The sequence below is a fragment of the Ruditapes philippinarum genome, unplaced genomic scaffold, assembly GCF_026571515.1.
Source record: "Ruditapes philippinarum isolate M1 unplaced genomic scaffold, ASM2657151v2 ctg1467_1_1_1_1, whole genome shotgun sequence".
NCBI lineage: Eukaryota > Metazoa > Mollusca > Bivalvia > Venerida > Veneridae > Ruditapes > Ruditapes philippinarum.
In genome coordinates, this window is record NW_026859804.1 from 76,912 (window position 1) to 101,518 (window position 24,607).

At 32.8% G+C, this 24,607-nt stretch overlaps 2 protein-coding genes across 2 annotated transcripts in view; one reads left to right on the plus strand and one right to left on the minus strand.

Moving 5' to 3' along the window:
• The window catches only part of LOC132757964 (splicing factor 3B subunit 2-like), a 35,374-nt gene extending 15,534 nt beyond the window's left edge, over window positions 1–19,840 (plus strand). The window contains exons 15-20 of the mRNA XM_060749463.1: window positions 1,131–1,238; window positions 1,521–1,628; window positions 2,080–2,216; window positions 3,643–3,841; window positions 18,639–18,833; window positions 19,352–19,840. Of these exons, the coding sequence (XP_060605446.1) occupies window positions 1,131–1,238; window positions 1,521–1,628; window positions 2,080–2,216; window positions 3,643–3,841; window positions 18,639–18,833; window positions 19,352–19,417 (813 nt within the window). The 3' untranslated portion in view covers window positions 19,418–19,840. The remainder of the gene's footprint in view (window positions 1–1,130; window positions 1,239–1,520; window positions 1,629–2,079; window positions 2,217–3,642; window positions 3,842–18,638; window positions 18,834–19,351) is intronic.
• Window positions 19,841–22,337: 2,497 nt separating this feature from the next.
• LOC132757965 (uncharacterized) lies at window positions 22,338–24,055 on the minus strand. The gene is made up of 2 exons (XM_060749464.1): window positions 23,848–24,055; window positions 22,338–23,299 (listed from the first exon to the last, which is right to left on the minus strand). The coding sequence occupies exons 1-2, from the start codon at window positions 23,854–23,856 to the stop codon at window positions 22,397–22,399; spliced, it is 912 nt and encodes a 303-aa protein (XP_060605447.1). The 5' UTR covers window positions 23,857–24,055; the 3' UTR covers window positions 22,338–22,396.
• Between the last annotated feature and the right edge of the window lie 552 nt (window positions 24,056–24,607).

Sequence of the window (24,607 nt, forward strand, 5' to 3'; positions counted from 1 at the left end):
AAAACCCATTATAATCATACAATATTGTCATGTCAGACCTATTTTTCATTTATAATTGTTGAAGAGACCATTTTCCCTGAGGTAGGTAGATATAATTCAGGATATAGAGCGTAGACTAAACACTGGTATCTTTTACCTGGTACCGTTACCCCAACGCATTCACATGCAATGGTGTGCTTGTATGCATGATGTTTTACTAATTAAAAGCCATAAAATCACTTGATACAGTATTATAGGTCAAAATTCTGATAATTAAACAGGTTTTTATCGCATTGCCTACTTATCTGTACACGGGTGGTTTAAGTGGAAAACCCTTTAACAGGCCTCACATGTAAGTATTTTTGTGCATGCGAGCAAGGACAGAATCCCCCAAATTAAACAAGGTCACGTTTTGACAACACACAGGTGAAAGTGATTTAAAATTTACTTTTTATATGTACTGCCGAACTGACACTTAAGATTGTGTCTCGTTTATGCATCTGCTTGATTTGATGTCAATTTGTGAAGAATGCCAGTAAAAATCAATCATTTAAACGAAAAATACAGGTACTGCTTATGTACGAGAACTGCTCGTATGCCAGTATATATAAACTCTTTAAGATCCTGTATGATGTAATTAAGGATGTAACAACTCTGAAGTGAAATTTTATATATGTATATAATTATTCTTCTAAAACAATTTCCAAACATCTAAGAATATGTTAAATATGTACTGCAAATGTTTATAAACATTATAAGTAATCATTAAAATATATGCATTATAAGTAATCACTAAAATATATGCATTCATTTCTTATTGAAAAATTTGGCTTAGACGTTATCGAAAAAAAAATTCAAATTACCTCCCTTTATTTACATGAAATGTAAATTCGGTAATATCTTTACAAATAATTCTTTTTGGAACTTACAATATTGACAAATCTTCATTTAAGTATCATATTTATGATATAAAACCAAAAGAAATGGAGTTACAGGATCTTTAAGTGATTCTGCAAAGATTGTTTATTGATTTTAAAAATGTGTAGAATAATTTCTTGTTTATAAATATTGAAAGATGAGCAGAAGAATTTCACTTTTTATTTCCTATCTGTTAATTGATTTGTATATATACATGTATGTAATTATTTCAGCAATCAGAAAAGGTGCCACCACCATGGTTAATTGCTATGCAGAGATATGGTCCACCCCCATCTTACCCTAATCTAAAAATTCCTGGTCTAACTGGACCTATACCTGAGGTAAAAACTTCATACATATACATGTAGTATAATTACAATCATATGTTTGTTTCAAGGTACATTTCTTAATTGGATATTTTGACTGTGTCAGGAAATGTTAAAGCGACAAATTTACAATCCTAATTTTTACAGTTCGTATTCTTTGAGCAGAAATTACTTTGTTATATTATAAATATCAATTTGTTTTTATACTGTAATAATAATTGTATCTGTTAAGCAGCATTTCAAGTTGTTAAGTACAGTTTGATTGAATATGAATTATTGTTGTTGTTGTATTTTCAGGGATGTTCATTTGGTTACCATGCTGGTGGGTGGGGTAAACCTCCTGTTGATGAAAATGGTAAACCTTTATATGGAGATGTATTTGGTACAAAAAGTTCAGATTTTGAGGTAAATTGATTTGTATGACCACTTAGTGCAAGTTTGCATTTGTAAAGTTTTAGCTAAATACTTTATCCCCAGCCATCTTTAATGTTCAGGTTGGTTCAGTTATGTAAATATACTTCCTTTGTCATAGTCTCATTGCAACTAATTTCTCATCTAACTTGGCTTCGATTGCTGGACTTGCAAAATTTCCTATAGGTTTGTAATGAGTATTGCTAGTATTTCTACTGACTTTCTTCGTACATTATTTCTTTCATATCTTAAAATTTGCAGTGTTTTTAAAAAAAAAATATTGTTCTCTTTTTCCCTTAATTTGGTATCATTTTACTGTAGATAATAGGATAGGAGAATTATAAATAGTGTTAATTACGATAAGCTATTTAGAAAAGCTAACACTATATATTGCCCTTTGTCTGTTATCTTGTGGTTAATTAACTAATATTAAATGTTTATATAGGCTGCAGTAAAAGATGATGATATAGATAGATCTAAGTGGGGAGAGCTCGAGTCAGAATCAGAATCGGAGGAGGAGTCTGAGGAAGAATCGGACGAGGAGACTCCTGAAGATAGCGGACTTATTACTCCAGCTGAAGGGTATAAACTTTACCATTTCTTGAAATAAATCGAAATAAGATTGTTCAGCTTTATCATGTTCCTTTTAATATTTCTTTGAAAAATATTTTTACCATCTGGCTAATTTCAATCCAAGGATATGACATATGCTTTATTGAGCTCCACTGAGGTCAAAACGGCTCAAAAGTAGATGAGGGAATGATCTGAAAATTTGCACACAAGTTATTGGTTCAGACCTACATCAAATGGTACACAAATTTTGGGAAAATACTTCTAGTCCTGTTAGGCCAAAAAACTTTAGTGGAGTTCCTTTAATGCTGATTTGCCAGCTGTGAAAAATATTTTGTGATGAAGAGTTAGCAGTTACTTGTGAATTGGTATTGGTAGATTAATCTGACGAAACAACTGTGTCTGTATTTAAATGGATATTGATTTCATGCTAATTCTTATACATCTATTTAGCCAGTTTGTAAAATGTTGGTATGATCACTCTTCAGTACTTTTAGTCCTCATTTTTTTGTCGCCTCTACGGAGTAGTGGCGACATATAGGGATCACTTCTCCATCGTCTGTCCGTCCGTCTGTCTATCTGTCCGTCCGTCCGTCACAAAACTTGTCCGGACTACTCCTCATAAACTACTGGTGCAATTTCATCCAAACTTTACAGGAATGATCAGCACCAAGTCTAGTTGTGCTCATTGTCAGCATTTTTCGGTTAAATAATTTTTGTCAGTTATGGCCCTTTAATAATTTTTAATTTTAAAGTTTGTCCGGACTACTTCTCTTATACCACTAATGCAATTTCAATGAAACTTTACAGGATTGATCTGTAGCTCAAGTCCTTGCGCATATTGCACGGGTTTTTTATTTGAATGATTTTTGGCTGAGTTATGGCCCTTTGATTAAAAGGTGTTTTTTTCTGTGTGTTGCCAGATACACAAAAGCTTGTCCGGACTACTCCTCATAAACTACTGGTGCAATTTTTTCCAAACTTTACAGGAATGATCAGTACCAAGTCTAGTTGTGCACTGTCCATCTGTCTGTCCGTCTGTCACAAAACTTGTCCCAACATGAAACTGGCCATCATGAGGCGACACATGTGATCACTGATCGCTCTTGTTATTTGTTTAGTTGTATTTGAAAACATTTTAACTTAAAGGGAGATCATTCAAAAAGGATTAGGTTTGCTGCTTTAATGTAGAGCATGTCTTTTCTCCCCTTTAGCATTTGCTTCCCTTTTAAAGTAGACTACAATATTGAGTTGTCCAGACTTGTTCACTAGTTTTATTTTGATGAAATTTTTGCAACATTGTATGAAAAAAATGATAATTGCAAACTAAGATTGGTTTAAGTTCAATTTAATTTTTATGATAATATAAATAAATGAGGTGATATGACCTTTTCTGTTTCCTTTCTTGCAGTCACATGTTTATACTTTTATTTAACAGACTTGTTACACCCAGTGGAATCACGTCAGTCCCTGTTGGCATGGAGACACCAGACATGATAGAATTGCGTAAAAAGCGTATTGAAGATTCTATGGATCAAGGTGGTGAAACACCTGCGCTGTACCAGGTCATCCCAGAAAAGAGGACAAATGTAGGCGCAGCTATGATGGGATCTGCCCACATCTATGATGTGGCTGGAGTAAGTTCTTTTCTCTAATCTTTTAGGTTGCACACATATTGCTTTACTTTTATATTTCTTTCAAAAACTGGTCTATACATATATATGTGAATAAGACGTTGGCAACTAATTTTTAACGATAATATTATGCTTCGTCAACAAAATATATCCGCTATGATGGGTGTTAACCTTTGCTTTAAAAAAATAGAAATCTTCTATATAGAGACACAATGGATGTAATACTGTTTATACCCCCAAAAACGAAGTTTGGGGGTGTATATAGGAGTCACCCGGTGGTCGGTCGGTTGGTCGGTCCAGACGTCCGTTGCATTTTCCTTGTCCGGAGCATAACTTGAAGACTAATGGTTGGAATTCAATATAACTACACACAATGGTCAAGCACATTGAGAGGATGTGCAGTGCACAAGAACCATAACTCTATCTTGACAAATTACAGAGTTATTGCCCTTTGTTACTTTTCCTTGTCTGGGGCATAACTTGAAAACTACTGTTTGGAATTCAAAACAACTTCATACAATTGTCAAACACAATAAGGGGAAGTGCAGAGCACAAGAACCATAACTCTATCTAAAGTAATTACAGAGTTATTGCCCTTTGTTACTTTTCCATTGCTTTCTTTTGTCCGGACCATAACTTGAAGACTAATTGTTGGAATTCATTATAACTTCATACAATGGTCAAGCACATTGAGAGGAAGTGCAGTGCACAAGAAACATAACTCCATCTTGACTTAGTACAGAGTTACTGCCCTTTGTTACTTTTCCTTGTCCAGAGCATGATTTGAAAACTACTGGTTGGAATTCAAAACAACTTCATACAATGGTCAAGCACAATAAGGGGAAGTGCAGTGCACAAGAATTATAACTCCATCTTGACTTATTACAGAGTTATTGCCCTTTGTTACTTTTCCATTGCTTTTTTGTCCGGAGCATAACTTGAAGACTAATGGTTGGAATTTAATATAACTTTATACAATGGTCAAGCACATTGAGAGGATGTGCAGTGCACAAGAACCATAACTCCATCTTGACTAATTACAGAGTTATTGCCCTTTGTTACTTTTCCTTGTCCAGAGCATAATTTGAAAACTACTTTTTGGAATTCAATACAACTTCATACAGTTGTCAAGGACATTAAAAGGAAGTGCAGTGCACAAGAGCCATAACTTCATTTTTACAAAATACAGAGTTACTGCCCTTTGATACTTTTCCTTGTCCGGAGCATAACTTAAAACATACTGGTTGGAATTCAAAACAACTTCATACAATGGTCAAGCACAATAAGTGCAGTGCACAACTATAACTCCATCTTCAGTATTTATAGAGTTATTGCCCTTTGTTCCTTTTCCTTGTCTTTTTGGACTTATTACAGAGTAATTCAATAAAACCTAATCAATGGCCAACCACATTGAAAGGAAATGCAACATACAAGAACCACAACTATCTCTAATTGCCCACAACCATAACTCTATATTTCAATTCTTTTACAAGGTATTCTGTTACTAGTAACATCCTCATTTCTGAAGCAGTCTTGTAGGGTATTAATCACATTTAGTGATAGTTCTAGTTAGTGTTTGAAATTATTTTATGTCCAATAGAATTGCAGTATTTCAAATGAATCATAACAAATTTTCTTTGGTAACACAACTAACTATTAATTAATCTAGGAAATCAACTGTTAATAAAAAATATTTCAAACACTCAATTGGTTAGTGTTCATAAGTAAGCATTTACGGAATTGAATTTATTGATTGACCAATTTAATTTTGTAACTGCTTGCTTATAAACAAAAACCTGTACTGGGATCCTACATATTACCAGACAAAATATGAGGTTTTTTCGCTGTAACTTTTATTTAAAATAATAAAAAAGAATGGAATTTTACCAAAATAATTTTGGGTTCTTAATACAAGTAAACATTACTTTAACAATCATGAAATTAAACATTTGACCGTAGAAATGTGTCTTTAAAGTAGGGCATTATAAGAGAGAAAAAATTGTGTAGACAGCTCAATTTTCCGGACATTGCGTTTCTATTGAATTGAAATTAATCTTTAAATAATCTGCAAAGAAACTACGACTATTTAAAGGCAAGGTAAAGATATTGGAAAAAAACCAGTATGTCAGTGAAACTAGACATGGCAGCCATGCTTGTTACAAAGAAGCCAATATATGGGGTGTAATTGAAATTAACACTATAAACTCAATTAACATATTGATTCTTCATGAATCTTAAACTTATGAAACATTTTGATATTCAAATGTAAAACCTATCTAAAATAACCCATTAAGGGCCACAATATTCTATCATGCGCAGAACAGATTATTCCCCCTGCATGACCAGGTCATGGAATAACTAGTAAACAAAAGGGTATGTTAGTTAATAAAGAACTGAATCAACAATATTTGCCTGAGAGTGGTTTTGTTGTTATTTACTTTGAAATAGAAAGTGTGTGTACGATTCAGACCGGATGATTTTTGAATCGGAACAAAAAAATAAAGCCTTATTTGACAGGGATAGATTTTGTCCGGTAAACTGATTGTCCGGTAAATATGAAGGACCCCAGTACATGTAAATTACTTGATCATATATATTGATCTATTTCATCAATGGTGTCTTATAACTGTTTAACTCTTTCTATGATAATCATGAACAATTTTTGCTTGTCATGATCAGTACATACATCATACAAATTCAGATTCATGATAAATGCTGAAAAAAGACATACTGTAGAAAATATGTTTAATTTAGTAAGTACTTCTAGTAAACTTCAGTTGATTTATAGCATTTATTGATACATGAAAACTAGTAAGCATAAAACAAATGTTTTACTTATAGCCAAAACAGCAATGATTATGATGCAAGTAAAGTGAGAAAATTACAGTTGTTAAAAAGTTGGAAAAATTCATCAAAGGAAATGAAATTAAAAATTGGGGTTTTTTTTAAAGAATTTCTGGTTTTATATAGTTTTATATGTGATAAAATTGTTATATACTTGATATATAAGTTGCAATATTCAAACTTAAGTTGGAAAAGGAAGCCATTGTGTGTAATTGTATGGAAATTTTAACAAATCTTGATGACTTGTTCATTACCCTCTTCCTTGAGGAAAACATTGTGTGATTATTTGTGAGTAGAGTGTATAGTCAGATCTGTTCATATTGAAGAGGCTTTACCATTTATGTAATAGATTTGCCTTAGTTTGATTTGCCTTGGTTTGACTTTGGAACGGTCCATTCAAAGTTTTTGGGATTTCAGTATTTCGAAATACAATATCTGTAATTTAGCTACCAAAAAAAATTGAGTCTGTGCATTTGTGCAAACTGGCCTGTCTCTATAATGTTGACAAAGGTTAGCAACTTTCCGTTTCTTGCAGGTTTAGTGAAAATAGTATTGATTTACCTTCATACGTGATATTTAACATTATATTGTGAACATTGTTTCGTTTAGCTGGTCATTATAATTTCCAGTAAATAATTCGGAAAAACCATTAAGGTTGAAACAGTGATACTTATAACATTGTTCTTAGTACAAGACTGTGGTAATATGACATGGAACAATTCATAAGTTTGCCATTTAATGATGTACTTGTCATATACTTGTACATTACAAAATGTTCACCAGATGCTATCAAGTACCAAGTATTAAATGATCAAGTTTGACACTTAATAATACACTTAAAACTTACTTGTGTCAAGGAGGAAATATATTTACAATTGCCTGAATTTCATCAATTGGAAAATAAAATAAAACGTAAAAATTAAAAAAAATTATTTAATTGATGAATAAACTGAATGTGAAACACTTTTTTAAGACGAAATACCAAAGGCTGCATGTATCGGGACGTAGGTTCAACATTAAATTCCTTTCAATACCAACCACAAATTAGAAAGCAAAAATGAACTTAATATCATTATTTGACTTTTAAGTAATTTGATAACTTATTACAAGGAAATTTTTCAGCAGTATACATATGTATAAGATACATTTTGTTTTATATACAGAAAAAGTTTCAAAGAGAAACAAAAAAATGACTTATAAGAGACAAAAATTAAAATGGCTAAAAGCAGGCTGTTTCAGATGACTTGTTTTTCCAAAATTAGCTATTGGAATCAAAATATCATATATATGAAAATGTTTTTCCAAAATTAGCTGTTAGAATCAAAATATCATATATATGTATATGAATATCAAAGAGTGTTATAATAATGGTCTTAGTTTAGTGTGGAAATCTCAAGATTGCTCATACTATTTGGTAACAAAATCAATTAATGATACTGGTAGTTTTTGACAGCTTTTAGAATATTATTATGTACCCAATTTTTTTTTCAGTGGAACATTTCCCAAGTAATGGCATGTTTGTGTATACTTCTGTCACACTAACAATATACCCTTCATATAGCATCTCTATTTATATACTGATATCTTTGATATTTGATCTGTCATTAGATTTCATTGACCTTAACACGGTTTCAAGCCAATTAAGTTACAGTCAAGTCTGTTCGTCTGTCTACATGAGGTTAACATAATACAGCAAGTTGGATTTATCATTCTACCTGTACCAATGGCTTTCATTTTTTCCAAGTCATTGCTCTTTTCATCACTTTGAAAATGGATATGGTTAACCTAAACCGGCAAGTTGGATATTTCTTTTTTTAGCAGGTTACAGGTTAACAAGGCAGTCTAAAGAACATAAAAGTACACATAAGTGCGTCTATGTGACATCTTATCTCTAGAATGTACTTAAGGAACTGAAAACCTTGATATTTTTCTATTTTTGTTCCTGATTTTCTATGACATTTTGATTATGATCTGTTATATTGAGGCAAAGTTACAGAAAGTTTAATAATTTACGTATCTTAAATTTCCTGACCAAGATAAGGGTAATATTTCCTTGATACTATTTTCTTTTGATGGAAATCTCATTTAAAATCTAAGAAGTTTGTATTTTTATCACTCAATAACACTATATACACTTGATATAAGGAACAAATTCTCTTAATTTTCCCTGTTTATGTCTTAATTTTAGAGCATCATTTTACACCATTCTGTTTATAAAGGTAATCTGTAAGAAAGGAAGATTACTAAATGGTCAACAATTTTTCTGAAAGACCACCAGTAAAACTTTTAAGGAAAATTATCTAGTTTTTAGCTCGACTTTTTTTAAAAGTAGAGGTATTGTTATAGTCAGGTCGGCGTTGCCGTTGCCGTTTCCGTTCCCGTCCGCAAACTTGTACCTGGATCATAACTTTTTTATTTCTTGGTGTATTGTCTTCATACTTGGCCACAACAACCCTTGGGACAAGACCTTTCAGTAGACCACACTAACCTTGACCTTTATCCATAAATGACCTTGACCTTCAAGGTTAAAAGTCCAATTTTTGCTTGTTCATGCTGTTATTGGCTGTAACTTTGTTATTTTTGAATGGATTGTCTTCAAACTTGAACATAATAATCTTCAAGGATATCCCTTAAAAATAACCAGCCAGACCTTGACCTTCACTCATAAATGACCTTGACTTTGAAGGTCAAATTATTGAAATTTTCATTTTTTTGGCTATTATTGGCTGTAGCTTTGTTATTTTTGATTGGATTGTCTTCAAACTTGAACATTATTATCTTCAGGGATATCCCTTAAAAATAACTAGACAGACCTTGACCTTCACTCATAAATGACCTTGACTTTGAAGGTCAAATTATTGAAATATTCATTTTTTTGGCTATTATTGGCTGTAACTTTGTTATTTTTGAATGGATTGTCTTGAAACTTGAACATAATAATCTTCAAAGATAACTGTTAAAAATATACCGAAAGACCTTGACCATCACTCATTAATGGCATTGTCTTTGAAGGTCAAAATATTGAAATTTTCATTGTTTTGGCGGTAATTGACTGTAACTTTGCTATTATTGAAGGGATCAACTTCATATTATAACAGAACAGATCTATCATCATCATCATCATCATCATCATCAACAACAACAACAACAGGGTTTCTATTTATAGAATTGCGTAATGTTTCTATTTATAGAATTGCGTAATGTTTCTATTTATAGAAATTGTGTAATGTTTCTATTTATGGAAATTGCGTAATGTTTCTATTTATGGAAATTGCGTAATGTTTCTATTCATGGAAATTGCGAAATGTTTCTATTTATGGAAATTGCGTAATGTTTCTATTTATGGAAATTGCGTAATGTTTCTATTTTTAGCTCGACTATTCGAAGAATATGAGAGCTATTGTAGTCGCCCCGGCGTCAGCGTCCGCGTTGGCATCTGCGTTGGTTATAGTTTTTTGTAAAGTCAAATATCTCAATTATTGCTTGAGATATTCAATTGAAACTTGCAATACTTATTAATAGTAACAATGTTCATCAGATTGACAAGTTGGATAACTCTGCCTACAATATTGACAGAATTATGCCCCTTTTTATCTTAGAAATTTTGGTAAAAGTTTTTTGTAAAGTCAAATATCTCAATTATTATGCCCCCACAATGTGGGAGCATATAGCGTTGCACTTGTCCGTCCGTCCGTCCGTCAGTCCGTACGTCTTGAAATCTTGAGAACACAACTCCTCTTAAACCGGATGGCAGATTTTGCTTAAACTTACAGGGATGAACAACCTTAATATGTAGATGGTAGTAAAGGAAGGAATTTTTGCTGCGACTAAATTTAACAGAATTATGGCCCTTTGTTGATTTTTTCACTAGATACTATGTAGAAATTTTGTGAACGCAACTCCTCTTAAACCGGATGGCAGATTTTGCTTAAACTTAGAGGGATGAACAACCTTAATGTGTAGATGGTAGTAAAGGAAGGAATTTTTGCTGCAACCAAATTTAACAGAATTATGGCCCTTTGTTGATTTTTTCACTATATACTATGTAGAAATTTTGTGAACGCAACTCCTCTTAAACCGGATGGCAGATTTTGCTTAAACTTACAGAGATGAACAACCTTAATGTGTAGATGGAAGTAAAGGAAGGAATTTTTGCTGGGACCAAATTTAACAGAATTATGGCCCTTTGTTGATTTTTTCACTATATACTATGTAGAAATTTTGTGAACGCAACTCCTCTTAAACCGGATGGCAGATTTTGCTTAAACTTACAGGGATGAACAACCTTCAGGTGTAGATGGTATTAAAGAAAGGAATTTTTGCTGCAACCAAATTTAACAGAATTATGGCCCTTTTTTATTTTTTCATTATATACTATGTAGAAATTTTGTGAACGCAACTCCTCTTAAACCGGATGGCAGATTTTGCTTAAACTTCCAGGGATTAACAACCTTAATGTGTAGATGGTAGTAAAGGAAGGAATTTTTGCTGCGACCAAATTTAACAGAATTATGGCCCTTTGTCGATTTTTAATTTTCAACTTGTGGCACATGTAGTCCAAAAAATATTTGACCTAGAGTCATAAGATTGACAGAACAGTGGCGTGTGGGGGCATCCGTGTCCTATGGACACATTTCTAGTTGCTTGAGATATTCAATTGAAACTTGCAATACTTATTTATAGTAACAATGTACATCAGATTGACAAGTTGGATAACTCTACCTACAATATTTTCAGAATTATGCCCCTTTTTAACTTAGAAATTTTGGTTTATGTTTTTTGTAAATTCAAATATCTCAATTATTGCTTGAGATATTCAATTGAAACTTACAATACTTATTTATAGTAACAATGTACATCAGATTGACAAGTTGGATAACTCTACCTACAATATTGACAGAATTATGCCCCTTTTAACTTAGAAATTTTGGTTAAAGTTTTTTGTAAAGTCAAATATCTCAATCATTGCTTGAGATTTTCAATTTAACCTTACAATATTTATTTATAGTAACAATGTTTATCAGTTTGCAAAATCGCATAACTCTGCCTGCAATATTTGCAGAATTATTTGTTTTGAAACTTAGGAATTTTGGTTAAAGGTTAAAGGTCTTCAAAGATATTTACTTGAAACTTTACACATGTACTTAGGGTCATAATTGGAGGGTCATAATTGTTGTATGTCACTGACCAAGTTCCATAACTCTATTGCATTAAGGCTGATTCATCTCCCCTTTTCTACTTAGTCTCTTGGTTTATGTTTACATGCAAGTTTTACATATCTCAATAACTATTAAAGATATTTATTTAAAACTTCACATATGCATTTAGAATCATAATTGTAGGTCACTGACCAAGATCCATAATTCTATCTTGCATTTAGGCTGATTTTTCTCCCCTTTTTCAACTTATGAATTCTTGGTAAAGTTTTGCTTGTAAGCTGTTATGTCCATAACTACTGAAGAGTTTGTGCCTTTTTGGGACATTTTTATGCATTCATAATAATAAAGCAGTGATTTACTTGATAAAACATCTTAATAACAAGCCTTTGTACCTTTCTCAGTCAATTTTATGTATTCATAGGAAATTAGCATTATTATACTCAATAAAACACCCTTGTGACAATTTTTGGATAGTCAGTATTGGCTTGACTATTCAAAAATTGTCACAAGGGTGAGAATAATAATGCTAATTACTGACTAAGAATTTACGTTCAAGTTGCATACCACCTCAGATACTTTCCTATTCCATTGACATCTCGCTTTGAAACAAGTTGAAATTTTATGCACTTCTTTGAGAGCATAATAGGACTCTCCCGAAGACCTATAGCGGTAACATGGATTTAAAGAAAAATTTGGCCCTTTTGTTAATTTAGAAAATGTTACATTATCAAGGCTCTTTTAATATCAAACACTTAGAATAGTCGAGCATGCTGTCCTACCGACAGCTCTTGTTACAAATTGTGTCTATTTTAAGAAATTGCGTAATGTTTCTATTTTTAGAAATTGCGTAATGTTTCTATTTTTAGAAATTGCGTAATGTTTCTATTTTTAGAGATTGCATAATGTTTCTATTTTTAGCTCGACTATACGAAGTATATGGAGAGCTGTCCTACTCGCCCCGGCGTCGGCGTCTGCTTCCAGATTTTAGATTAAAGTTTTGGTGCAGTAAAATATTTTTCACTATAACTTTGTCATTTCTTAAGGTATCAACTTCAAACTTCAAATATATGTTCCTTATCATCAACCACACCTTATGTGATAAGGTTCATAACTCTAGCACCAATATTTTCAGATTTATCTCCCCTTGAACTTAGAATTTTCCTTAAAAAATACTATTTTTTACTGTTACTTCTTTATTTCTTAAGGGATCAACCTCATACTTCAAATATATGTACCTTATCATCATCCCCATCTTATGTGACAAGGTTCATAACTCTAGCACCAATATTTTTAGATTTATCTCCCCTTGAACTTAGAATTTTCCTCAAAAAATACTTTTTCTTACTGTTTCTTCTTTATTTCTTAAGGGATCAACCTCATACTTCAAATATATTTACGTTATCATCCTCCCCATCTTATGTGACAAGGTTCATAACTGTAGCACAAATATTTTCAGATTTATCTCCCTTTGAACTTAGAATTTTCCATAAAAAATATTAATTTTTACTGTTACTTATTTATTTCTAAAGGGATCAACTTCATACTTCAAATATATTTATGTTATCATCATCCACATCTTATGTGACAAGGTTCATAACTCTAGCACCAATATTGCAAGAATTATCTCCCCATAAACTTAGATTTTTTTACTAGAAAAATGTTATTTTTTATTATAACTTTTTTATTTTTAAAGGTATCTACCTCTAACTTCAAATACTTATTCCTTATCATCAATTACATTTTATGTGACAATGTTCATAACTTTTGAAGCAATATTTACAGATTTATCTCTCTTTGAACTTAGGATTTTCTTTAAGAAATATAATAACTTCTTTACTTTTTAAGGTATCTACTTCAAACTTCAAATATATATTTCTTATCATTACACAAATGTTGTGTGGCAAGGTCCATAACTCTAGCATGACTATTTCTAGAATTATTCCCCTTGATCTTGGAATTTATGTTAACAAATGTTATTTTTTTACTATAACTTAATACATAATTATACATAATTGATTTTTCTTTTATTTTTTTGTCCTCCTTACTGCGTCCAATATTTTATTAGTCGAGCTTTGCTGTCTCCTGTGACAGCTCTTGTTAGTAATTGCAGGCTTTCTACTGGTCCCTACTTTTCCTACTTTTCCTACTTTTTCCTACTTTTTTCTTTTGATCCCTACTTTGCCCTACTTTTTTCTGAAATAGCCCTATTATCCCTATTTTTTCATTTTGAAATGAAATGAAAAAAAGAAGATATTTAAAGTGATATTTCAGTTGCATTTTCAGTTGCAATTGATGAGTAGTTCAGGTGTGTGTTTGTCTCCTTGTGATGTCCATCCTTGAAAGACTCATGGTCAGAGCTGCATTACTGGTACTGGTACTGCAGTATGTACTGCAGCGATTTTGCAAGTACTGGTACTGATACTGAATTACTCTTACAAAATTTTGCTGCTACACAGGTACTGGTACTGCATTGCTGTCTTAAAAAGGTGGTACTGCTACTGCATTACAAGGCAGTATTTTTGGTTTTGATAAAAATGTCATTATTTTTACTCATAAAGTACAGCTGTAAATTCCATGTATTATTTTATTTTTGTTAAAATTAAGTTATCAAATCTATAAATAATTTGCTGCAATATTCCTTCAAATGTTAACTTAGTATTTATCATAAAAAAGCACCAAAGACTTAAAGTAAAATTAAAATTGAGATAAACAGAGTCAATAACTCTTTTCTAATAAAATATCCTTATAGCAATCTTATTACTTTGTATTTACTAGTCAAAAAAAGAGCAAAATAAACACTAATTAATTACTTCTATTCTAAATAATCCTATTTCAAGTGATATTGTTAGCACCATAAAAAGTTGTTATTTACTTTGGTATAAATTGAACAGAGGTGTGAAAATGTGAAAGGCAACAAAAAGACTGGTGGGTTTAAAATGTAAGATTATTGCATTGTATTACAGTTGACTGGTTACTAAACAATAACATATGACATGAATATATGTTGTAATTATTGTTTGTAAAAAGTATGTTCGTTCATTTAAGTTGTAAAAATGTAATGTCAACTTTAAAGTAAATGATTTTATTTCTTTGTTGAATAATGTTTGCAATTATTATGTCTCCCCCACCTCGGGGGGAGACATATTGTTTTTGCCCTGTCCGTCCGTCAGTCCGTCCGTCCGTCCGTCAGTCCGTCCGTCCATTCTTCGTTTCCGGACGATAACTAGAGTTCCTTTTGACCTACAGCCCTCAAACTTCATAGGATGATTGGTCTTATAGAGCTGATGATCCCTATTGTTTTTGGGGTCAGTAGGTCAAAGGTCAAGGTCACACTGACCGTTGGTCAATTTCTCGTTTCCGGATGATAACTAGAGTTCCTTTAGACCTACAGACCTGAAACTTCATAGGATGATTGGTCTTATTGAGCAGATGATCCCTATTGTTTTTGGGGTCAGTAGTTCAAAGGTCAAGGTCACAGTGACCGTTGGTCAATTTCTCGTTTCCGGATGATAACTAGAGTTCCTTTTGACCTACAGCCCTCAAACTTCATAGGATGATTGGTCTTATAGAGCAGATGATCCCTATTGTTTTTGGGGTCAGTAGGTCAAAGGTCAAGGTCACAGTGACCGTTGGTCAATTTCTCATTTCCGGATGATAACTAGAGTTCCTTTTGACCTACAACCCTCAAACTTCATAGGATGATTGGTCTTATTAATCAACCTTGTATATAAACCTCCGTCATTGCCGATTAACTTGTTCCTTCAAAAGCTTACCCTTGTCTTGGAAAATTCACCAACAGAAAACTGCATAGTTCTAGGAGACTTCAACATTGACCTCATTCAATATTTAGAACATCCATTGACCCACACTATGTTACGACATCGCTTTAAACAAATAATAAACAAGGCTACTACAGCACACAACACACTTATTGACCATATCTACCAGAGAGGCTTGATTGTGAAAACGAGTGGAGTCATTCCAACACACTACAGTTATCATGATTTGACATACATTGAAATTTGAGTTGTCTTTCAATAGTGTAAAAAATCTGACAATATGAACGTTTGTTTCAAGTATCATCAAAATCCTTCAAAGGGTTGAAGAGTTATGGAGCAGACACAATTTCCTTTAATTTTGTTTGTGAAACTATATATGATATGACATTCAAGTGTCAAGTAGACCTTGACCTTGGAACCAGCCATACGAAACATGTACTCTACACGTTCTCTGGATGTGGTGAATTTTTGTTTCAAGTATCTACCAGAGAGGCTTCATTGTGAAAACGAGTGGAGTCATCCCAACACACTACAGTTATCATGATTTTACATACATTGTAATTTGAGTTGTCTTTCAATAGTGTAAAAAAATCTGACAATATGAATGTTTGTTTCAAGTATCATCAAAATCCTTTAAAGGTTTGAAGAATTATGGAGCAGACACAATTTCATTTAATTTCATTTGTGAAACTATATATGATATGACCATCAAGTGCAATTTCGTTTGACGCCCGCCTGCCATACGCTGATTGAATAACCAGGATTTTCAAAATTGAATACCTGGTTAAAAACAAACAGTTTAGGAAGCATCTTCTCATACAACCTTAACAATAGAAACCATCCATAGACAGCCTTCATTGAAGTGACTACCGGGTATTTACATTATCTTATCTCCATTTCCATTCCTGTTTCCATTCACAGTTATTCTCAGCAGTGGGGGAGACATGCGCTTTTTTACAAAAGCATCCTGTAGTTTAGAATGACACTGTGTATTTATTCAAACTTTGATGAATATATAAAAGTATTAGTACTGGTACTTAATTACTTCCCCCCAAAAAAGTACTGGTACTGCAGTACCAAGGTAAAATCAAGTACTGGTACTGCAAATCTTGGCAAGAACTGGTACTGGTACTTAAGTTCTACACCCTTAGTACTGATGCAGCTCTGCTCATGGTGCCTTGGCAAAACATTCAGCAACATTCTGCCTATGAGGTGCCTGTCTTTCAAGCATGGACTGAACTGAAGTTACACACAGCCTTATGTGGTCTTGGTGATGGTATGTTTTGCTAATTCTTAAATAAAACAGTAAGAAATTCCTACTTTATCCCTACTTTTTAACATCAGAAATCCCTACATTGCCCTACTTTTTGGTAAAAAAATGCCCGACTTTTTCCCTAGTTTTTTTGGTAGAGGCAGTAGAAAGCCTGTAATTGCGTAATGTTTCTATTTTTAGAAATTGCATAATGTTTCTATTTTTAGAAATTGCGTAATGTTTCTATTTTTGGAAATTGATGTTTCAATTTTTAGAAATTGCTTAATATTTCTATTTTTAGAAATTGCGTAATGTTTCTATTTTTAGAAATTGCGTAATGTTGCTATTTTTAGAAATTGCGTAATGTTTCTATTTTTAGAAATTGATGTTTCTATTTTTAGAAATTGCGTAATGTTTCTATTTTTAGAAATTGCGTAATGTTTCTATTTTTAGTAATTGCGTAATGTTTCTATTTTTAGTAATTGCGTAATGTTTCTATTTTTAGAAATTGATGTTCCATTTTTAGAAATTGATGTTTCTATTTTTAGAAATTGCGTAATGTTTCTATTTTTAGAAATTGCGTAAAACTGCGTAATGTTTCTATTTGTAGAAATAGCGTAATGTTTCTATTTTTAGAAATTGCGTAATGTTTCTATTTTTAGAAATTGATGTTTCTATTTTTAGAAAGTGCGTAATGTTTCTATTTTTAGAAATTGCGTTATGTTTCTATTTTAAGAAATTGCGTAATGTTTCTATTTTTAGAAATTGCGTAATGTTTCTATTTTTAGAAATTGCGTGTTTCTATTGATCGAATTGCGTGTTTCTATTCATATATATATATACAAAATAGATAAACAAAACTAATGTGACAAGACAGACCAACTAAATTTATAAAAAGGAAACGTTAAGATATGTTCAAACCTTTCTATGTTTGCGTTTAGAAAAAGTAAAAAGTCGAGCGTTGCCCCCGCCCGGCGGTGGCTCTTGTTGGTTAATTTAATAAGAATATCATGTTGTGTTAAAATTAAATTGTATTATCTAGAGGTGTTTGCTGTGTTCATGACTAATGCTCATGTCCTTTATATTTAAGAATCATTAAATGCATGATAAAAGTATTAATTATACCCCATCCCACTCACCACACAAGAGACATTGATTAGAGGGAGGGGGGGGGGGCTATATAAGGAATCCCTGTGCCACCTTACAACTTCAACAGTATCATTGTGATTTAAAACCCCACTCTAACACTAAACCTGCTGATTTTTTTGTTATCGAATTGAAATATTAACAATTCATACATTAAGGGATTTTCAATATAAAAATTGATTGAACCTCCTGGTTAGACTGCATGGATGTGCTGACTGGCATGACTCTATACTATTGGCAAAAGGCTTAACACCTTTGCTTCCAGTAGGTTACTTAAAAGTTAATGGGGGGGGGCTTCAGTGGCCGAGTGGTCAAGGTCGTTGACTTCAAAACATTTGCCCCTCCCCACTTTGGGTTTGAATCCCGATAGGGACTTTGGATTCTTTCATGTGTGGAAGCTATCCAGCTAGCTTATGGAATGCCAGTGGTTCTCAGGTTGTTCCCAGGTGCCCTTCGTGCCTGAAATAATGCATGGAAGGGCACCTGAGGTCTTCCTCCACCAGTTAAGCTGGAACGTTGCCAAATGACCTATACTGTGTTGGTGCTATGTAAAACCCAATCAAACAAACAATAAAGGTAAATGAAAACATTATAAATAAAAGTGAACATGTATTTTTCAGGTACCAGCTGGAGCTAAGAAGCCGGGTGAGAAGGTTTCTACAGAGGGTATTGAAGTTGCCCTTAACCCTGAGGAACTGGATCTTGACACTGCAGCAATGCAGGCCAAGTATGATCAGACATTAAGAGAGCAACAATCACAACTGGAGAAAGAGGATCTCAGTGATATGGTAGCAGAACATGCGGCTAAACAAAAGGTCAGATTGTAATATGATATTATCCAATTAAAATAAATTGTTATGTTAGAAAATTCACCTCTCATGTTTGGAAATATGGTTGTCCTGTGGTTTTTGACTTTATCATTGATTTTATCAATGATTTTGAGATGAACATACTTGTACTTAGATTGATGGGCTGATATATCTTTATTGAACCATAGGATTTTCTCTTAAGGAAGATATCTGATATAAAGTCAAACCATTACTTGCACAATTTCTTTAATGGACTTAACGTCCTTTTTGTAACAGGCCGTTATCAATATTTGAGATATCATGATAAAGATTTGGAAATTTTTATTCAAGATTTTTAGTCAAGATTTATCTGCACAACATTTTTGCACTGGCATTGCTATTTACTGCTGGCAAAGATTCAGAAGTCATACATACAATAAGATTTAAGTGGCATTTAATTGATTACATTTTTAAAGTTACATCTCTAAATATTACTATCCTTGTACAAAAATTTATTTCAAGGTCATTTCATATTTTCATTTCAGAAACGGAAAAAGAAACAGGAAGAAAGTGGAAAAGCAGCAAAGAAATACAAGGAATTTAAATTTTAATTTTTATTATAAAACAGAAAATTTCTGTATGAACTTTGAGGTTTATGATACATATATATACTACATGTACTGAAAGACGGTATACGGTTCACATAGAAGTCTTATTTTATTGTAGCCATTAAGTTCCTGGTCAGGCTAATAATAGCTTAACATTTGATGAATTTTAGTCCAATTAAAGTGACTCGGCTTTAAAAAGATGGTAAAATTTACTGTTTTAAAAAACATGATTGTGTGACCCCACAGAGTTCAGATGTAATGTTATAGAGAATGATGATTTGATTGTTTTAATTGTATGAAAATAGTCATGAATAAGTCATGCTACATTTATTCATTTGATTTCATGTTAAGAATCATTAACATTTATAATGTCATCATCAAAAAAAGTCATGAATATATGCAGTAAAAGCTGATAAAAAAATGGAATTTTATTTTCTGCTCTATTTATTTTTCTATGCCTTTTTTAGCATAATGAAATATATGTCCCTGACCTCCAGAGACTTTGGATTCTCTCTTGTGAAAAAGCTTGCTTATAGAAGGTTGGTGACCCTTCTTAAGCCAGATTGTGCCTGAAATAATACTAGGAGTTTTCCCTACCAGTAAAGCTTGAAACTCACAATATGACATATGAATAATGTATGCAAAACTTGAAACCCAGCAATTAAATAGCATGAAATAATCTTTTATGATCTACAGGTGTTCAAAATCATCATATCACTGTTAAGGCACTGGAAATGTATTGTTTTCTGTAGAGTGGTTTTTGTGTCGCCTCTACGGAGTAGTGGCGACATATAGGGATCACTTCTCCGTTGTCTGTCTGTCCGTCTGTCCGTCCGTCCGTCACAAAACTTGTCCGGACTACCCCTCATAAACTACTGGTGCAATTTTCATCCAAACTTTACAGGAATGATCAGTATCAAGTCTAGTTGTGCATATTGTCAGCATTTTCCGGTTCAATGATTTTTGTCAAGTTATGGCCCTTTAATAATTTTTAATTTTAAAGTTTGTCCGGACTATTTCTCTTATACCACTAATGCAATTTCAATGAAACTTTATAGGATTGATCTGTAGCTCAAGTCCTTGCGCATATTGCAAGGGTTTTCCGGTTGAATGATTTTTTGGCCGAGTTATGGCCCTTTGATAAAAAGGTGTTTTTTTTTCTGTGTGTTGCCAGATACACAATAGCTTGTCCGGACTACTCCTCATAAACTACTGGTGCAATTTCATCCAAACTTTACAGGAATGATCAGTACCAAGTCTAGTTGTGCATATTGTCAGCATTTTTCTGGTTCAATGATTTTTGTCAGAGTTATGGCCCTTTAATAATTTTTATTTTTAAAGTTTGTCCGGACTAGTTCTCCTTATACCACTTATGCAATTTCAATGAAACTTTACAGATTGATCTGTAGCTCAAGTCCTTGCGCATATTGCACGGGTTTTCCGGTTGAATGATTTTTGGCTGAGTTATGGCCCTTTGATAAAAAGGTGTTTTTTTCTGTGTGTTGCCAGATACGCAAAAGCTTGTCCGGACTACTCCTCATAAGCTACTGGTGCAATTTTATCCAAACTTTACATGATGGATCAGTACCAAGTCTAGTTGTGCACTGTCCGTCTGTCTGTCCGTCTGTCACAAAATTTGTCCCAACATGAAATTGGCCATTATGAGGCGACACATGTGATTACTGATCGCTCTTGTATTTAAAGGAAAATACTCTGCTTGTATATTAGAAGAAGCTAGCAAAATGGGTGCTTTAATATCCCTCTATCCTCAATTCAGTCACAAATTAGAAGTACAACCAGGAGCAAAAAAAAAAAAACACACACACACACGCAAACAACTACAAAACACCACGTTAATTAAGAGATTCGTAAAAGCGGACTACATAGCAGAAAATTTCACTAGTAAATTTCCAAAAGTTCCCGGAGTTTATGTGTTTATGGCATTGAACATTTTCCTGTCTTTTTCCAGTGTCTTCCATCTGTTGAGAAGCAGTAACTCATGAAATGCTTTGTAGATTCTTAAAATTTTGCATGTGTTATATTTTGATACGTTTGTTAACATGTACTACAAATTTTACTAAAGTTCAAAACGTTTTTAATTACGGGTCTGTACAGAAACTTTCTCTGCATTTTTATCAGTTCAGGGGCAATAACTCCTGAAAGACTTTAAAGTCGGAAATGATTGCACAGGTCATATTTCCATACAGTGGTCAACAAGAAATTCTCTCTTAGGATCCAAATGACCATTTTTCTGAAATTTCTATTAGTTCATGGACTACACGTATTTAACATATATGTAAGCTCAGAAAAGAAAATTTCACAGAGTCATATAAATACAGTGTTAAATATGTATTTAAAAAAATCTTTTTTCAACGTTTAATTGCATAACTGGCAGGCGTACACACAAACGGACAACGTCAAAATTATATCCTTCAATGTTTTGCCTGCAATGTAATAATAAACGAGTACGAACTAGATATGAACGGTGACCTTATATGATCGGATGTAATGTGATACCACTATGTATATATGATTAAAGCAAATACAAGACAATATCTTCAAATCAAAGGTTAAGTATTCAATTAAGATATATTTATTGTGACATGTATATGGGTAATATTGATATTAACTATTGAAGATTATTTCGCTCACTAAGTAATAGTTACTAAACTTTGTCATAGTTCAGCATTTAGCTACTAATGCATATGAAACACGTAACTTGCTGATCAGGATAAATGCTGAATGAAATCAATGAACACAAATTCGGAATCGTGATATAAAAATTAAAGCCATGTTATGTACTAAAGTTTATGTATTTAGAACACCCACAGTGGAGCAAACGTAAATTGTTAAACTTGTCGCTCGATATAAGATTAAGGATAGTCTTCGACGTTACTAATATTCGTATTGTTTTCTTTCTACCAGGATATCTATGTCGCTCTTTCTACTTTGATCTATCTATTCACATTCGTATAATTTTCACTACAAAAGTGGTTCACAAACTGACATTTCTCGCAGAACAACAGGTCTGTCATCGAAGTGCCCTTGTACACTTTGGACGTTTACTTCGTAAGAGAAAAATTCTTGAGCCAATTCTTTGTATTCTGACAATCTTTCTTTGACATACTTTTTGTCATCCTCGGCATACCTGAAGAAATATTTTTCATCAATTGCAAGCCATTTATTTATGATAAAGTTTTTGTCATCGGCCAGCGTTCTCTCGCCTCGGGCAGCTAACATGTCGATCACACTTTCATCAAGGTAATGCTTGCCATTTTCAGTGTCTAATTGTAACATAGGAACACTCCTGTCTCTCTTACCATCTTCCGTTAGAGGATAGAAATATTCCGGATGGTGGGGATTACCGGCATAATGATTATGAAGGGTGTTATCCCATTCTACTTTCTCTGCTTCTATTTCCAACTGTCTCCAGTCGATAGAACCATCTCCAAACATTACAGCATATCCCAGGACTTCTCGGTGTGTGTATTTACTTAAATCGTGTCTGCGGATAAGATCGGATATTCTGTCCGAAAATGTTGTACCAATTTTATTCAGAAAACTGTATGTTAGCCGTAACCATTTTCTGTGAGATGTAGCAACTTTTAGATGCCCTGGTACTTTTATCTGGATCATTTCGTTATAAACAAACTGGGCATCTTTGTCAAGAAAACCTTCTTTGGTCTCTCCGTTCACCAGTTTATTGACCTCTGCTATGTTTTCAATTTCTCCGATCTCATTGGGCGCTCCTACACCAATTTTCCCACCCAACCAGTCTGCTATCATGCGGGTGAGTGCAGTCTGGTACACGACATATTCCACTTTTAAGAGTGGAACTTCCGTTCGCTTGGTAAATTCTACACCCTTTCTGGGTTCAAAAAGTAACTGGAAAAAAATAACAAAGATTTATACTGACATATATATCGACATAAATTGCACAATATGAGGAATAATTTGTCCACTTTGACTTGTAACGTATGGTAAGCATGTCATTGTCGCAGCTAGCGCTAAACGGCTTATAGTTACATTCAAATGCTGCACAAATGAACCACTTAACAAAGTATTATATCATTATAATTAATGCGTAAAAAACTAAAATCTTTATTAACAAAAATAATACCAGGCTTTTCTTTTCATCAAACGAAAGTCGGATAACTTTTGTTAATGATTGGTCATAATTTTAAAAAAAATGGCTAAATTTATCTGGACTTTCGAGTACGATATTTATCTGAATGACTTATGTTCGACCTTTCATGTACGAATATGCTATGAAAATAAAGGTATAACCTTTGTGTATTAATACCCTACATACATATGTTTACCCTACCTACACAAATAGTAAGTATACCTTGTCAAATCAAGTTCAAATTTTTGTACAAAGTAAGTTTCGTTATTTCTAATATAAAGAACATAAATTAAAAAGGTTCACTAACCTTGTCCATATTGTGTCAATAAAATACCAAAGTTAAGTACGAGTATATCACTTATGTGATAAGTACTGAGTATCGTATATAAAGGCCCGAAGCCAAACAAAACTACCTATCCGTTCGTTTAAAGTCCTTCATTTCTTGTGAACAGGGATGTTAAATTCATTTGACTGTTAAAACAGTGCCGAATTCCAAAATAATCAATTTCCCTGACGCTTATCAAATGTTCAATAAAAATCTTTGAAATCGATATAATACTAAGTATTAAAAGTATATTAACTCGATATTGCTCAATATTGCACATAACGAGCACGTACACGTGTTCAAAAGAAGAAATAATTTTTTTTATCCCATCAAGAGTTTTATCTTTATATTAAATAAATATGTATGATTATATTTGAGGGAAAAAATAACAAACAAAAAAATAACAGAGTTCAATTGAAACTTATATCCTATACATTAAATATCTTAAACGGGGTTGCTTTATCTTAATATTGTTAATCTAAAATAGGACGAAGCTTACTGATAAACCCTTAACAAATCTGTGTTATGGATTTTCCCTGCTTTGCATTTGATTCAGTTGTTTAAGTTTTCAACTAAAAGGGAACTACCAACAGTACAGAGCTTGTTCGGACTGCACGAATGTTGTTTTGATGATGATTATGAAGAGTTATCAAGAAAAAAGACCATTTTGAAAAGTTTGATTACATTTTTACTTTCTTTTTAGGCGGGAACTCCGGAGACAATCATTTCCTTTGCACTTTTG